The 17,278-nt window shown below is 36.2% G+C and overlaps 1 protein-coding gene across 11 annotated transcripts in view; it reads left to right on the forward strand.

Moving 5' to 3' along the window:
* The window catches only part of STXBP5 (syntaxin binding protein 5), a 184,305-nt gene that overhangs the window by 143,373 nt on the left and 23,654 nt on the right, over positions 1 to 17,278 (forward strand). For 6 of the 11 annotated variants that reach the window (XM_073337576.1, XM_073337566.1, XM_073337567.1 and 3 more), the window contains 4 exons: positions 2,325 to 2,387; positions 2,488 to 2,535; positions 14,613 to 14,663; positions 17,037 to 17,276. In XM_073337576.1, the coding sequence (XP_073193677.1) occupies positions 2,325 to 2,387; positions 2,488 to 2,535; positions 14,613 to 14,663; positions 17,037 to 17,276 (402 nt within the window). The remainder of the gene's footprint in view (positions 1 to 2,324; positions 2,388 to 2,487; positions 2,536 to 14,612; positions 14,664 to 17,036; positions 17,277 to 17,278) is intronic. The other 5 variants (XM_073337573.1, XM_073337574.1, XM_073337575.1 and 2 more) reach the window with 2 other exon arrangements.

Below are 17,278 nucleotides of genomic sequence, written 5' to 3' on the forward strand. Positions count from 1 at the left end.
TCCTGCAAGGATTAGCATCTTTTGTGAAAGTCAGGTATCATGGGCCCCAGAAAAATCTTTATGTAGACATCGCAGGTGGAAGGAATATAGTGAACCTTAAACTAAGGAAGGAAAACTTGGAAAACAAAGAAAGGAAGAAGACTGGGAAGGTGATAAAGAAGAAAAGAAATAGGGTGGGTTTTTCATCAGTATTTCCAGCTTATCACCAGTCTTCAAAGACTTTATGAGGGAAAAAACACTGGATTCAACACTGTACTTAAATTTGAAATTCAAAAATTTCAGTAAATTCATTTAACATAATCTCTCCCCGCCCCGCCCCCAATCAATTTTTTCTATCTGAGTTAGGGGTCAGGTACAGTATTTAAATAAATTCTACTTGTATTCTGTCATAGAAGAACCAAAGAATATACATGCATAGTGCAGAAATTTAACACACTCTGCTGGGTAGGTAATAAAAAACAAACATCCATCCTGGGTATGTTTTGTCTTGAATTAGATTAAAATTCAGAAGTGGGCTTCTTAAGATAACTTAAACATTTAATTTGCAGTAACAGAAAATGGAGAAATGGGATCTATGGGGCTGGAGATAATAAGTTGTTGGCTTCACAGAGGGACTCTTAGGCCATATCTACACTTACCGGGGATCAATGCTGCTGCGATCGATTTAGAAGGGGTCAATTTAGTGAGTCTAGTGAAGACCCGCTAAATCGACTGCAGAGCACTCTCAGGTACCCCACTGGAATGAGAAGATTAAGGTAAGTCACCGGGAGAGCATCTCCCGTCAACTCAGCATGGTGTAGACACCGCAGTAAGTCAACCTAAGCTATGTCAACTGCAGCTACATTATTCACTTAGCCGGAGTAGCGTAACTTAGGTCTACTTACCACAGTAGTGTAGACAAGGCCTTGGAGAGGGCAACAAGACTGGGGAGGACCTATGAGATGCTGGGAAGGTGGGGAGTGGATATTGTCAGAACTTAGGAGCTCCAGAAGAAATCAGAGCATCAAACACTGATAGACTAAAGTTGCAGAGAATAGAAGGCAGATTTTGGTGTTTGGAGTTTGTCTAGTTAGGGAGAGACTAGCTATGGGGTAAGACTGCAATATCCAAATATAACTTTAACTTTATTAAGCTTGGCATTTTTTAAAAATTCAGTGAATATGGTTTTGGAGCTTACAGTTATAAAATAATGCTCAACTAGAGCTTGATTAGGAGACTGGTTGTACAACAGTCTGGAAGATCAGTGTTTGGGACTGAAAGTCTGAGACCTCTTCGGTCAACTGAAGCTACAGCATGAATGGTGTGACAATTTGAGTCTTCCAAATGAACAGAGCTGCAACTTCAGTTACCCTCTAACTTCCTCCACTGCGTGGTTACACAGATTTACAGCTATAAAAAAGGCTCCATGCCCTTGCTAGTTGGCAGAGCATCCTCTAGCTTTGAGACACCGAGAACTAAATTACAGCAGAAACAAAATGAAAACCAAAACAAAGAGATTATAAAAGCATTAAACTTTGTTTCCCTCATCTAGTGCCCTGGATAAAGTTGCATAAAATATACAAAGTGCCATGCTTGGATACCTAAAATAGTAAGAAAATAATACCCTTGTAACACTTTCTGTCCTTTCTATTGGTGTGGGGTTTTTTTAGTGATTTAAAAACCTGCAGTGTTGGGTATTTTAATAAGATTAAAAAAGCCACCAAGTTAAATGTCTCTAAAACAGTGGTTCATAAATCGTAGCCCATTCACCATCTGTGGTCTTTAGAACCACTGCTTGCAGAATTAAGTTTTCTGTTGTGGTGTTGGGATAGGAGTTGTTTGCAGAATAAAACTGCTGCTCTAAACAGATTTCTTTCTTTGAGACCAAATGATGCTCTATATTCCATTTGCTCTGTAGATCCAAATCTGGATAAATTCTTTGTCCTCTTATTTACAGACCAACATACTAGGTGTCCACGTATTAAAATGTTTATATTAAATAAAATAAATGTCTCTAACCAAAATAACCCAGATGCACTGTGTTGTGGTAGTGTCTTGCTCTAATACGTAATTTTGCTTCAGATTACCTGCTTATTTTTGTGTACGCTTCTTTATTGCAAAGAGTTTGGCATCTATAGTGCCACCACATAACAGAAAGCTTCACTAATCTTTTGATCAGTACTTTGATGTATCTTAGCTGTGAAGTCAGTGTGACAGTATGTTAAGTCTCATAAGACTTCTTAAATATAATGCATAGTCTTTCTGTCAGATAAGTGTTGTACATGTATCTTGTTTTGTGAATGTCCATTTTGCATGTCTATTTCATTCTGTCTTCACTCATATAGGTTCTGGTTCTCCAAACAATTCTGATGATGATGATCAAAAAATGAATAATTTTATAGAAAAGGGTACAGTATTTTTATTTTAACAGCATTATTTATTTTGTTCAGTTCATCCTTTTAGTACATTTATAGTTTTTGACATTTTTTGTTAAAATATTATTTACAGTGAAGACCAAAGGCAGAAAATTTTCCAAGATGGTAGCCAATGATATAGGTAGGAACTAGAAAAATTCTGCTTTCTTCCTAATTTAGTGCCTTACTCTATGCAACACTAACCCAACAGCAAAAAATTTCAAATTGTAGTGTATTTAGTTCTTAATCTATCTTTCCCTGTGCTAAATGGTAATCCTTTGGGCTGCTTCTGTGCTAAATATATTGGGCACAATGATTAACAAAATCAAGGAGAAACGGTGTTTTAATACTTTAGTTTATATGATGTGCACCTTCCTATTTATTTGGGAGAAGAGGTTCTACTTTATTCTGAAATATTAAAAGGGTTCAGTCTATGCAAATTGCAACATACTATTACGTTTGTTGTGGTGCAGTATACTTTAGAAACTGTTGCTGATTTACTTCCTTGTAAATGTCACACCCATATCCATAAGGCCTAGTTTTCCCTACAAGTTTTCAAAATAGTGGTAGGATTGCATTTTCCTTCAGCATAAAAAGGAATGAGAGCTATATATATACCTATCCTCATTATCAATACTATAACCCAGAGCGGTATATGCTAGCGGTATCCAGCCATAATATGACAAGTCACCAGTCTATAAATTCTTTTAAATAAAAGTTGCAATTAAAAATGGTTTGAATTATGTTGTATGCAAGCTAAGAAATGAACCCTTTTATGGTCAGAATGGAAATATGATGGATTGATAATCTAACACATGGTCAGTAAGGAAATAAGGCAAATGGGTATTTGGTGTATTCTGGGAAAAGGTCTCTTCATTTTTCTAATTTATTCTTATTTCAGCATTAGTACTTTAAGATTTTTATTTGTTGTATCTACATTGTATGGTAGCAATAAGATTTAGTTATATTCCTTTGGAGATATTTTATTCCAAAGATTTAATCTGTGTTGTTATGTATAACAAGATTGTTTGGTATACCTCTAATGTCTTTTAGAATATAAGTATACTTCATAGAAAGAATAACTAATAGTGTAGTAATAATTATTTACCACAGATAAAGAAATTGTTGAGACAATGAGTGAAAGTAAGTTTGAAAGTGACAATCCAGAATGACATGTCCAACTTCCACCATAGGATTTTGGTACCTCACTATCACGTTTACGATCTTTTCTGGACCTCTTTCATAAAGTAATATCCACAAACCTAGTCCTGCGGAGACAAAAGTGGGTGGTGAAGAATTCTAATGTTTGCTGGCTGGCAAATGACTAGCTATTGTATTTTAATAGTTAGGGTCCCAGATAGACTCATTAGCTATCTTTAATTGTGAGTGCTAAGCACAAAAAGTTTGAACCCTCTATACACAAGAATTTGTTCCATTACCTCTATCATAGAGGTAGTTTATGAGTAATCTACGAACATAGGTTCCATTACCTCTATCATAGAGATATTTTATGAGTAATCTACAAACAGCAGAATTTGCTGAATAAGGTATAAGACTAGGAGTTGAGATAATTGGATTTTTATTGGCTCTGATTTATAGTTTGACCTTTGGCAACTCACAACTTTTTCTGCACCTGAATGGAACAAAGGGAGACCAACAAGTAATGACAGTGCAGCAACTAAAGGGAAAAATATAGCACTCAAAATTCAGAGTTGTATGAATGTTGATGTGAGGAGGTTGTGAAGGCTGCTTACCCTGTCCCACGTATGGAGACTGTAAGAAATGCCTCTTAAGCTAGTAAAAAGACTCTATACCAGAGACAGCAGGAATGTGGAAAGAGGATGTATTTTTGTCCCAATCCTGATTGGAGAGCTGGCCACAATAATAAAAGCATCAGATGTAACAGGATCTCTCTGTTCTAAACATCCCAGGACTGAAATAAGAAGGGTGTTGGAAGTCAGTTTTATAACACAATGGTAGAGTAATCTGACACAGCTTGCAAAATTTTACCTGATGGTTTTACATGTTATCTTTGCCTGGTAGAAAGGTAAATCATCTTCCTCTTAAGTGTTCCAAAAGGAGTGTTCTTTTCTATATTTTAATAAAATGACCTATATTATGCAAAAAATTGCTTTTAGTTATGTTAATTGTTGACCAGGCTGTCTGAGCTGTTTAACTTGACTCTGATGTTGTAATTTCTACTGTGTCATCACTATATTGCAGCATTATTGTATTAATAAAACAAATCAGTGATAATTATACAGAATTATACACATCTGTTCCATTCTAAAGTCTTTCTAAGGGAATAGAATAGTGTCTTGAATTTGCTTCACAACTCAAATAATGTTCTAGAACAAGTTTGAAAGAATTGCATCTTTCAGGAAAAAAGTGATATGCAGAGTTAACTTGAGCCTGATGTTAGCTATGTGTAATATCCTTTAATTAAGGCTACAATTTTGTCATGAATGTCGTGGAAGTCACAGAATCCGTGACTTCCAAAGACCTCCATGTCTTCAGCTCGGCGGTTGGGAAATGCAGAGTTGTGCCGCCTCCCACAGCTGCAGGGAGCTGTGAGGTATCCTCGCCATCTGAGGCAACCGGCCCCCAAATTCCCAGCCACCATAGTCAGCAGGGGTACACCAAAGTTCCCAGCCACTGCGGGCAGTGGGGGTACCCCCAAAGCTCCCAGCCACCATAGGAGGGGGTTAGCCTGGCAACTCACTGCTGCTAGCAGGCAGGGGGACTCTGGCAGCTCCCTAGCCATTGCCATGGGGGAGCAGGGGGACCCCTGATGCTGGGGAGCAGGCAGGGGACCCTGAGGCTCCCCTCTGCCGCTGGAGCCCAGAGCTCCCAGCCACCCTGCAGCTGCCCAGTCCCTTCCCATTTTATCATGGATATTTTTAGGAAAAGTCAGGGACAGGTCATAGGCTTCTGTGAACTTTTCTTTATTGCCCCTGACCTGTCCCTGACTTTTCCTAAAAATATCCATGACAAAATCTTTGCTTTACATATAGTCCATGAACTCCACATTGTAACTTGAAATTTCTGCTATCAGTTTAATAAACTGTACAATCGTTGAAAATTTTGTCATCTCACTCATAATTATTTACTAGGTTTGTGAGTAGACAGCTGTCCTACTAATAATGTAGGAGCCCAGTGAATCTATCTAGAAGAATTAGAAAATGCCCATCTTCATGGTTCTTACGTTGCCATTATGAATAGGATTGTTGTGTAATTTTACATTTGAAATGTATTAAGGAGTGACCACTTGAAGTCGGTGAAAACAAAAATACTTTTTTGCATTGCCGTTTACTGTACATTGTATGTGGCATGTTTATGTTGCATGGCTGTTTTGTGAGCTTATGGTGCTACTTTAATATCTTCCTTTTCTCTGTCATATTACAGAATGTCACTGTCTCTTGCCATTATTTGACATTAATAATTGCATGTTTTATCTCTTCATTATTTCAAAATGAATTGTGATCAGTTGGATAGGGATTGGGATATTTTGTAAAACGTGTGCCATCTATGGTTACCAATTTTATTGATCTATTGTAAAACAAATCATTTCACTTTATCAAATGTATAATCAGATGGGACTTGTCTTGTGGCATGATTGCAGTTCATTGCATTGCCACACAAGAAACTCTGAATTCCAAAATAAGCTTCTGGAATTCTTTGTCCCCAACCTGTTGAGGATTTAGCCCATCAGAGAGGCTACTCTTGGATATTAGATAAGGTGAAGTTACCCACACTTCCCATTGCTCTAACTTGCAAAGTATTATTTTCATAGGAAGATACTAATCTTGTCCTTGTGTTCAGTTACCTGCTGCCATCATGGCAGCAATTAAGGGTAAGGAGGTGTCATTCATGAAAGGATAATTGAAAATCTAGCTCCCACCTAACTGAAGAGAAAAACAGATACTATTCCAGTGGCAGGACCATAAGGAATTGTCTCCCTAAAGAAAATTTATAGATGTCTAAATCTTTAAACTGGGGCTGTCAAGCAATTAAAAAACTTAATTGTGATTAATCATGCTTTTAAACAATAATAGAATACCATTCATTTAAATATTTTTGGATGTTTTCTACATTTTCAAATATATTGATTTCAATTACAACACAGATTACAAAGTGTACAGTGCTTACTTTATATTTATTTTTTATTACAAATATTTACACTGTAAAAAACAAAAAAAAAGTATTTTTCAATTCACCTAATGCAAGTACTGTAGTTCAATCTCTTTATCATGAAAGTTGAACTTACAAACGTAGAATTAGGTACAAAAAATAACTGCACTGAAAAATAAAAAAATGTAAAACTTTAGAGCTTACAAGTCCTCTCAGTCCTACTTCAGCCAATTGCTCAGACAAACAAGTTTGGTTACAATTTGCAGGAGATAATGTTGCCTGCTTCTTGTTTACCTGAAAGTGAGAACAGGTGTTCACTGTTGTAGCTGGCACTGTTGTAGCTGGCGTTGCAAGATATTTACATGACAGATGCGCTAAAGATTCACGCTTCAGCCACCATTCCAGAGGACATTGATCCATGCTGATGACAGGTTCTGCTCAATAACCATCCAAAGCAGAGCGGACCTACGCATGTTCATTTTCATCATCTGAGTCAGATGCCACCAGCAGAAGACTGATTTTCTTTTTTGGTGGTTTGGGTTTGGTATTTTCCACGTCGGAGTGTTGCTCTTTCAAGTTTTCTGAAAGCATACTCCACACCTCGTCCTTCTCAGATTTTGGATGGCACTTTGGTTTCTTAAATCTTGGGTCGAGTCCTGTAGCTATTTATAGACATCTCACATTGGTACCTTCTTCGTGTGTTGTCAAATCTGCTGTGAAAGTGTTCGGAAAATGAACATTTGCTGGGTCATCAGCTGAGACTGCTATAACATGAAATATATGGCAGAATGCAGGTAAAACAGAACTGGAGACATACTATTCTCCCCTTAGGAGTTCAGTCACAAATTTAATTAACATATTATGTTTTTAACAAGCATCATCAGCATGGAAGCATGTCCTTTGGATGGTGGCCAAAGCATGAAGGAGCATACAAAGGTTTAGCATATCTTACACGTAAATACCTTGCAATGCCGGCTACAAAAGTGCCATGTGAATGCCTGTTCTGACTTTCAGCTGATGTAAATAAGAAGCAGGCAGCAGTATCTCCAGTAAATATAAACAAACTTGTTTGTCTTAGTGATTGGCTGAACAAGAAGTAGGACTGAGTGGACTTGTAGGCTCGATAAAGCTTTACATTGTTTTATTTTATTTTTTAGTGCAGCTATGTAACACAAAAAAAAATCTACATTTGTAAGTTACACTTTCACAATAAAGAGATTGCACTTCAGTACTTGTATGAGGTGAACTGAAAAATAGTATTTCTTTTGTTTATCATTTTTACAGTGCAAATATTTGTAATAAATAATATAAAGTGAGCACTATAACTTTGTATTCTGTGTTGTAATGAAATCAATTTGAAAATGTAGAAAAACATCCAAAATATTTAAGAAATTTCTATTGGTATTCTATTTAACAGTGCAATTAATCACGATTAATTTTTTTGAGTGAATCGAATGAGTTAACTGCGATTAATCGACAGCCCTACTTAAAACAAACCTTTCTCCTTTTAATCATTTTATTGAAGATATGTGCTTATCTAAAGCTTCTTTATTCCTACAGGTTCATATCTATAGCAACAAATTGATGTCCGAGTTAGAATTATTGGTTTGTTACAAGATGAAGAAAAACTTGCCTAAACACACAAACCTGCAGTGTTAGCACAAAGAATATAAAATAAACTGGAGTCACAAAGTCACCATTCCAAATTTACCAGATGTATTCTAGTTATCTAGTCTTTTGATTATTTTAGTAACACTCCTAGGACTATTCAGGAATGAACATGACTCAGACACCAAAGCACAGACAATGTCTCTTTCTGTAGGCTCATTATTATAGCCAAACTTTCATTTGAATTGTATGAAAAGCTAACTATGGAGCAGTGGTCTCAACTTGCAGTGGGGCGCGGTCTAGGTTGGATATTAGGAAACACTATTTCACTAGGAGGGTGGTGAAGCACTGGAATGGGTTACCAAGGGAGGTGGTGGAGCCTCCATCCTTAGAGGTTTTTAAGGCCCGGCTTGACAAAGCCCTGTCTGGAATGATTCAGTTGGGGATAGTCCTGCTTTGAGCAGGGGGTTGGACTAAACGTCCTGAGGTCTCTTCCAAACCTAATCTTCTACGGAATAATTATAATGCTCTTATATTTATATAGCTCTGTTTATCCAGATGGAGCCCAAATACTTAACATGGTTTAATAGCTACTTCTACAAACTATACTACAGGAAATACTTTGACCACTGCTCAAAACAACCACATGTGCAGTGAGGCATGGTAAATATTTTGCTACTACACAACAGTGCACATACATCTCATGTGGCCTTTAGAGCTTTTACTGCTGAATTAGTTAAATCTGCTATTCCTCATTTTTAAATAATGATCAAAATTTACCCAGCCACAGAAGGTTTTCTTAAGGTTGACCCGTGTTACAACCAGTAGAGCATTTTTTATAAAATTCTCTAATAGAGACAGTCTTAGAGGGAGCTCCTCTGCACAACAAATCTCATACTATGCATACAATATAATATGTACAAAAAGGAGATAAGATACATAGACCAAATGTTTTCTGTTTAGCTGAGTGAGAAATAAAAGCAAATGATCAGTATTCTAGTGAGTGATTCAGGTTAAAAGCTTAACAACCAATGAAAAATAAGATGGTTTTCCCATTTTTCTCATTAATTAAAACTGTGAAGTATTTTCTGTTTATACACAAGGTGACACTATTTTTATTTAACCTTTAATAATTATTCACATTTCTTACTTTGTGCTTTCCTGACTTGTTCAACATACTGTCCACACTATTAGATATTTTGAAATGTTATGCTGTGAACAGACTATATATTTTAAGCACCTTGTGATCTCTCCCTCAGCAATCATCTCTGCAATAATTATCTTCCCTTTAAATATGTTTTATCTACTTGTAGTATTAATAAAACAAATACATTTTCATTTTGTAGAGTAGATATTTCTTTTCCTTAATAAACTAATGTGCAGCAGAATCATCTTGAAACTTATTTTTATCAACCATGATACGGAATTCTAGATTTTTATTGCCTTGATGTTTTTTAAAAAGGAGGGATGTGGATCTTAGAATCTAAGACCCATCAAATTTTCATGTACTCCAGATCACCAGTGAATTGGATTTTATCTCTTGTGCCAATTTCAGCCTTTATTTTTAAACTCCTTGGAATATTGCCATGAATTGTTTAGTGTTTCAGAATTTGTATGTCTAGAGTGACATTTCTTTTAGATTGGCAGGAGTTGTGGACCAAGCTGGATGAGCAAGCATCTCAGAGATGTGATTAAGAAAAAGCAGAAAGCATACAGGGAATGGAAGATGGGAGGGATCAGCAAGGAAAGCTACCTTATTGAGGTCAGAACATGTAGGGATAAAGTGAGACAGGCTAAAAGTCAAGTAGAGTTGGACCTTGCAAAGGAAATTAAAACCAATAGTAAAAGGTTCTATAGCCATATAAATAAGAAGAAAACAAAGAAAGAAGTGGGACCGCTAAATACTGAGGATGGAGTGGAGGTCAAAGATAATCTAGGCGTGGCCCAATATCTAAACAAATACTTTGCCTCAGCCTTTAATAAGGCTAAAGAGGATCTTAGGGATAATGGTAGCATGACAAATGGGAATGAGGATATGGAGGTAGATATTACCATATCTGAGGTAGAAGCGAAACTCAAACAGCTTAATGGGACTAAATCGGGGGGGCCCAGATAATCTTCATCCAAGAATATTAGAGGAATTGGCACATGAAATTGCAAGCCCATTAGCAAGAATTTTTAATGAATCTCTCAACTCAGGGGTTGTACTGTATGATTGGAGAATTACTAACATAGTTCCTATTTTTAAGAAAGGAAAAAAAAGTGATCTGGGTAACTACAGGCCTGTTAGTTTGACATCTGTAGTATGCAAGGTCTTGGAAAAAATTTTGAAGGAGAAAGTAGTTAAGGACATTGAGGTCAATGGTAATTGGGACAAAATACAACATGGCTTTACAAAAGGTAGATCGTGCCAAACCAATCTGATCTCCTTCTTTGAGAAAGTAACAGATTTTTTAGACAAAGGAAACGCAGTGGATCTAATTTACCTAGATTTCAGTAAGACGTTTGATACCATGCCACACAGGGAATTATTAGTTAAATTGGAAAAGATGGGGATCAATATGAAAATTGAAAGGTGGATAAGGAACTGGTTAACAGGGAGACTACAGTGGGTCCTGCTGAAAGGTGAACTGTCAGGCTGGAGGGAGGTTATCAGTGGAGTTCCTCAGGGATCAGTTTTGGGACCAATCTTATTTAATCTTTTTATTACTGACCTCGGCACAAAAAGTGGGTGTGTGCTAATAAAGTCTGTGGATGATACAAAGCTGGGAGGTATTGCCAATTTAGAGAAGGACTGGGAAATCATAGAGGAAGATTTGGATGACTTTGTAAACTGGAGTAATAGTAATAGGATGAAATTTAATAGTGAGAAGTGTAAGGTCATGCATTTAGGGATTAATAACAAGAATTTTAGTTATAAGCTGGGGACGCATCAATTAGAAGTAATGGAGGAGGAGAAGGACCTTGGAGTATTGGTTGATTATAGGAGGACTATGAGCTGCCAATGTGATATGGCTGGGAAAAAAGCTAATGCGGTCTTGAGATGTATCAGGAGAGGTATTTCCAGTAGAGATAGGGAGGTTTTAGTACCGTTATACAAGGCACTGATGAGACCTCACCTGGAATACTGTGTGCAGTTCTGGTCTCCCATGTTTAAGAAGGATGAATTCAAACTGGAACAGGTACAGAGAGAGGCTACTGGGATGATCTGAGGAATGGAAAATTTGTCTTCTGAAAGGAGACTCAAGGAGCTTGGCTTGTTTAGCCTAACCAAAAGAAGGTTGAGGGGAGATATGATTGCTCTCTATAAATATATCAGAGGGATAAATATTGGAGAGGGAGAGGAATTATTTAAGCTCAGTACCAATGTGGACACAAGAACAAATGGATATAAACTGGTCATTGGGAAGTTTAGACTTGAAATTAGACAAAGGTTTCTAACCATCAGAGGAGTGAAGTTTTGGAATAGCCTTCCAAGGGAAGCAGTGGGGGCAAAAGATCTATCTGGCTTCAAGATTAAACTCGATAAGTTTATGGAGGAGATGGTATGATGGGATAACATTGTTTTGGCAATTAATTGATCTTTAACTATTCATGGTAAATAGACCCAATGGCCTGTGATGGGATGTTAGATGGGATGGGATCTGAGTTACTACAGAGAATTCTTTCCTGGGTATCTGGCTGGTGAGTCTTGCCCATATGCTTAGGGTTCAGCTGATGATAATTGGGACTTCTACTAGAATATACTAAATTTTTAAATCTGACACTTTCATTTTCAAAGAAAATTCAGAAGAATAAGCCTGAGTGGTATTGTACCCTGCAAGAGTAGGGAGCTCACACATGCGTCATCAGTGTGGGTGCAAAAAATGAACACTTATTTAATTTCAACAAAGATGACAAGTGAGAATTAGCTGTTTTTCAGCAAAGATGACAAGTGAGAATTAGCTGTTTTTCAGCAAAGGGAAGTCGGGGACTTGTGGGGGAAGAGTCTGTCTATCTGAGTATTCTATCATAGTAGTATCTGGGTATTCTAAACATTTCTTTTAGGTAGGGAAGTATTATCCCTATTGAGGGTTTGTCTACACGGTGCATTAGTCTGCAGTAACTGGAATATAAATTGTAATGTGCAATAGCATGATGTGCACTAACTGGTCCATGTGGACCCTACTGGCATGCACTAAAAGTTCCCCAGTGTACACATTAATGCACACTAGGGAACTTTTAGTGCCCACCAGCAGGGTACACACATGCCAGTTAGTGAATGACATGCTAGTGTGTGTTAGAATCTGCACATCAGCTAGTGCAGACAAGCCTTAAGTGATTTACCAAAGGTAACACATGAAGCTGGGAATTAAATCCAAATCTCCTGAGTCCCAGTCCTGTGCCTAAGACACAACACCTTTCTGATCACAAGACAGACAAAAGTGTGATAATTAATTGTTCAAGTAGCAGTTAGTTATAACTTGAGTGTTTTAGTTGTGTACTTGCTTTATAAATGGACTGAATGTAATCACTGTTTTCTGTAAGTAAAATTTTACCATGTTAATTTAATTTTCACTTTATCATTACAAGGCTGATAGATAGTTCTGAACAATATTAGAACACTTATAATATAAAAATCAGGTTTTGTTATGTAACTCTATGAATCCCTAAATGAGTGGTTTTAAAAATCTATCAGTTGTATTGCTTGTGGTGATAAGAGAGAATTAATGGTTGTCTTATTTCTTTCGAAGAAACTTTTTGTGAAGAGAAATTTATTTACTGTGTATGGAACTGCAGGCTCTTTAGTTGCTCTGTGTTGTGTTTAAGGTTTTACAGTCTTTATAGTTGTAGGCTTTTAAATTATGTTACATATGAAGACAATATGTGTGAATGACTGTCAAAATTTGACACAAGTTGAGGAATTGGATAGTTCACCTGTCACACATGGCTTCACCTTTTTATTACTTTGTTTTACATTCCTGGTATCTTAATATTCCAATGTTTCAGTGTCCATAAAAAGAGCAATTTTCTGTCTACATGTTGGTAGTGCACCACTCACTGGGACACCTAGCAATATCACCCTAACTGTTCCAGAAATGGATTTTTAATGAGGCTTGCTTTTTTCATTAAAAAAAAATGCTACCTTGTCTTCTACAAGGTAACCCACTGTTGGATCCTAGCTATGCTTGAGTTAGAAAAACATCTTAACAACTGAAGTAATTTAAAGAACTCTCTAAAAGGCATTTCTTTAGAACTACTTTTAGGTTTTCCTTAAATTTACAGTATTAAATCTGTATTTAATGTGACTGCATAATATTTTTCAAACCTGCGTTTTATGAGACTAACACGAAATATATCAAAATTTGAATGACTGACAGATTATCCAGCAATACCTGTCACTCTCACAGTAGAACCTTGCTAATAAACTGCTCTTATAATTCATTCCAATTTTTGCTCTTATGTGGGGGAAACACCATTTTAAATACAAGGTGCTGTAGTGAGATGTCCTTTTACTAGGGCTTAATTACTTTTTTTTTTTTTACAAAATAGACTATAATGTGTGCGCTAGTGTAGCCCTGGTCACTTGGAATCCTCTTATCCTACAGGAAAGTGAGTGTCTCTTCACCCCAAAGAGCAGAAGAGGATTAAAGTAGCCAAGACTACCTATTATATAATTAAGATTAAAATAAATGACTGCAATAAATGAAGAAATTGCGTTGTACTGCATCGTGTTTTCCTTTTTAACATCCTAATTTGCAAAACTCAGTATTTCACAACGGTGCAATACCCTAATGGTCCAAACTATCAAGGTCCTACTATATTTTACCTAAGAAAACATTGTGCATATTGTATATAGACAATATATTGCTTGTTGTTTCTGTATTTCCATAACTTTGCCCTAAATTTCAGAATATTTAAGATGGCTTTAAAAAAACTGTACAAAATTGTAAAATCTTTTATCTTAATGTGGCATAATTATAAATTACATCTTCTGCCTTTTATATATGTCAAGATGATGATTACATTGAGAGAAAGAGGTGTACACTAAAGTTGTGTAAAATTCAGCTGTTTGCATGCACAGGGCTTTGTGTGAACTGTGTTCGTTGCCAGGGGTTTGTATAACCTGCCCCCACATCAGTTTTGGTCTAAACTTGGGGTTTGAACAAAGCAAAAAATGCAAACAAAATCCATGAGTTTTGTCAAGTTTCAGGCAAGATCTTAAGGATGGCATAAGCTTAAAATTTTGAGTCTGAATTTCAGTTCTCTCCTCCCCAAAACTTAATGGGATTTTGGATGTAGGGATTTTGAGTCAGGCTCAACTCTAGTGGAAACACTGCTTAACACAAGGGTTTCAATCATACAGAATTTGGATTAATTGCTTAGTACTGAAATTGGATGTAATAAATTGCGATGTATTAAACATTTGGAAAATGGCAATCTGTTAATAAAAAGGCCAACATTATCATATTTCTTTTAAAGATATATTTTATTTTTCAGCAAAGATGTCCAGAAAGTTAAGTTTGCCAACTGAACTAAAGCCTGATTTAGGTAAGTTCAAAAATAAAGGTTGACCCATATTGCAACTGTGTTTTATAGGAAGAGTAAATTTCCATAAAGTAAGAATCCAAAATATGTGTTTAAATAGACATGTAAAATCTCAGTTGTTGTCATCCTAATTGTACGCACACAGATTTATGCGTAGTTGTTAAATTTTTATCTGAATTTTTTGAGGCTGCTGTAATTCTTATGTCAGTTACCTTGTGATGTCAGGAATGTTACCAGAGGAATATTACCAGAAAAATGTCATGTCTGTTTGGAACCACATAACAGGGAAAATGAAGTTTTACAGACCTCCCAGGAGATTTTAATTAAGGTCCTATTCTGCAAACAGTTACACTTGTAGTTGACTACAACCAGGCTACTAACATGTTTAAAGCTAACATGTGTAGAGCTAAGTTGATGTATAACTGTTATAAGAAAATGTTATTTTACGATTTTGTTGAGACATAGTACAGTAATTTCATAGTAAACATTCTAGTTGTACAGCTTGCATATTAAAGTTTAGAAACACAAATGATCATTCAGTTGCATAATTAAAGAGGCTTAAAATAAGCATATTTTTCAGCACATTGTTATCTTTCTTGAATATTAAATCCACAAATGTAGATATAGTTTTATATCTGTCACAACAATCCTATTTTGCTCAGAAAAAGAAACTGGAGAATTCTTATATAATGCACACAAGAAAGGTACATGCAAATCAAAAGTCAAAGGGACAGAATTCAAGAAGTCATTTGCAACCCCCAGTTTCAGTGAGTTACCAGAATTTTGGTTAGCTTCTCTTACGCTCGGTAATGGGTCAATTCAATTTTATCTTCAATATGCAGCTCAGTTGGAGACCGTATAATTAAGGCACTTCTATTAAAAAAAAAAATTTGACTGCTTTTAAACTGATTTTCCAAGATTCTTGTTAATGACAGGAAAATATAATCTGTAGCTAATCATATCTACAAATTACTAAATTTGGGTATTACCGATATTTAACTGGAAAAACCCTTGATTTATTTTCTTCCCCAGTAAATATTAAAATCTTAAGAAGAATCTTTTTGATGAGGGTGCTATAATCAGTAGCTGAAGTTAGCAGAACAAACGATTCATCATGTATTACACGTTATTTTCGCTGGATATATGACTCTGTACCATATTTTCTTACTATAATGCAGAAAGTAGTAACTTTTCAGATAAAGCACAGTTACCTAGGAGATTTTCTCTCAGTGGGGAAAACAATGTAGCCCATTAATGAAATGGCTCATTATGCTGTGCAGTAATGCTTCTATGAATAAATTACATAAGTAAATTCTGTTGATTAAACCTCAATCCTGCTAGTACACAGAATTTCCAACTGTATCTGTGTACCAGTGAGGGCTTAAAACTAGCATAATCCAGGCCTAAACAAAGCCATAGTGTAAACTACACCATATTTTCAGTGATAAATTTGATTTGCCTTTTAGTAAAAGCATTGGGAGATGCTAACTGAAAGAGAATGATTTGTCAGGAATTTAAAAATCACACTCATGCTTGAGTACAAAAGAGAATCTCTAAAAATGTTGACCTCTCTGGTATTTACAATGTGTGCAGCTGGTAACACATGCTGATGCAGATGTTGGTAGCATTTCCATTATAATAGCCTATTTTTAAGGAGTTGCACAGTAACTTTGAATTAAATTAAAACAAAATTACTTTGTGCTTATGATTTGAATACCCTTTCATGGAGCTACTTTGTGCTCAACCTTCTTTTAGTCCAGGGATGACTGCCGGAAAAGCTTATCAATGTCACTTCCTATAGCACTCCAGAAGAAAGTCTTCAATTACCCAATTTCTTTGTTTTTGAACATTACCACCAAAGAACTTTAGGTTTTTTAAGTGACCTATGCCAGAAGTTCAGGCTAATGTGAATAGCCAGTGAGTCCTCCTTCCATCAATCTCCTAAAGTCGGAGAACAGGACAAGCTATTTATCACCATGGTATGTGGGTCCCTTTACAAGCTTAAACTGAGATGTTTGTCTCTTACTAAGATAATAAAAGGCTTCTGCTGTTTGATAAATGACTGTCTTTTGTCCCATGCAAAAGATGAACACACACAATGACCATCTAGGACAATTATATAGTGGCGTACTCTGCAGTTGAAGAGATTGTTGCAATTAGAATACAGCATAGAAAATGGGGTCAGTGGGCAGGAGAGGAAATGTAATTAGGGAAATATTTAGCAAAAGGAAGTAATCTATGGAGTGAAAGTTACTACATGCTTGATTTTTAAAGAACTATCTTTACAAAATATGCTAAAAAATCCTAACTGTAGTTTATTTTGAAACTTTATGCTGTATTTTGCAGTGCTTTTTAATTAATGTAAACTTGTTTCAGATGTCAGAGACAACTCCTTCAGTCGATCCCGGAGTTCCAGTGTAACTAGCATCGATAAGGAATCCCGAGAAGCAATTTCTGCTCTTCATTTCTGTGAGACTTTCACACGGAAAGCAGATACATCACCTTCTCCATGTTTATGGGTTGGGACTACTCTGGGTACAGTGCTAGTCATTGTACTGAACCTACCCCCAGGAGGAGAACAAAGACTAAGTCAGCCAGTAATTGTTTCTCCCAGTGGT

Source organism: Lepidochelys kempii, chromosome 3, assembly GCF_965140265.1.
Source record: "Lepidochelys kempii isolate rLepKem1 chromosome 3, rLepKem1.hap2, whole genome shotgun sequence".
Taxonomy (NCBI): Eukaryota; Metazoa; Chordata; order Testudines; family Cheloniidae; genus Lepidochelys; species Lepidochelys kempii.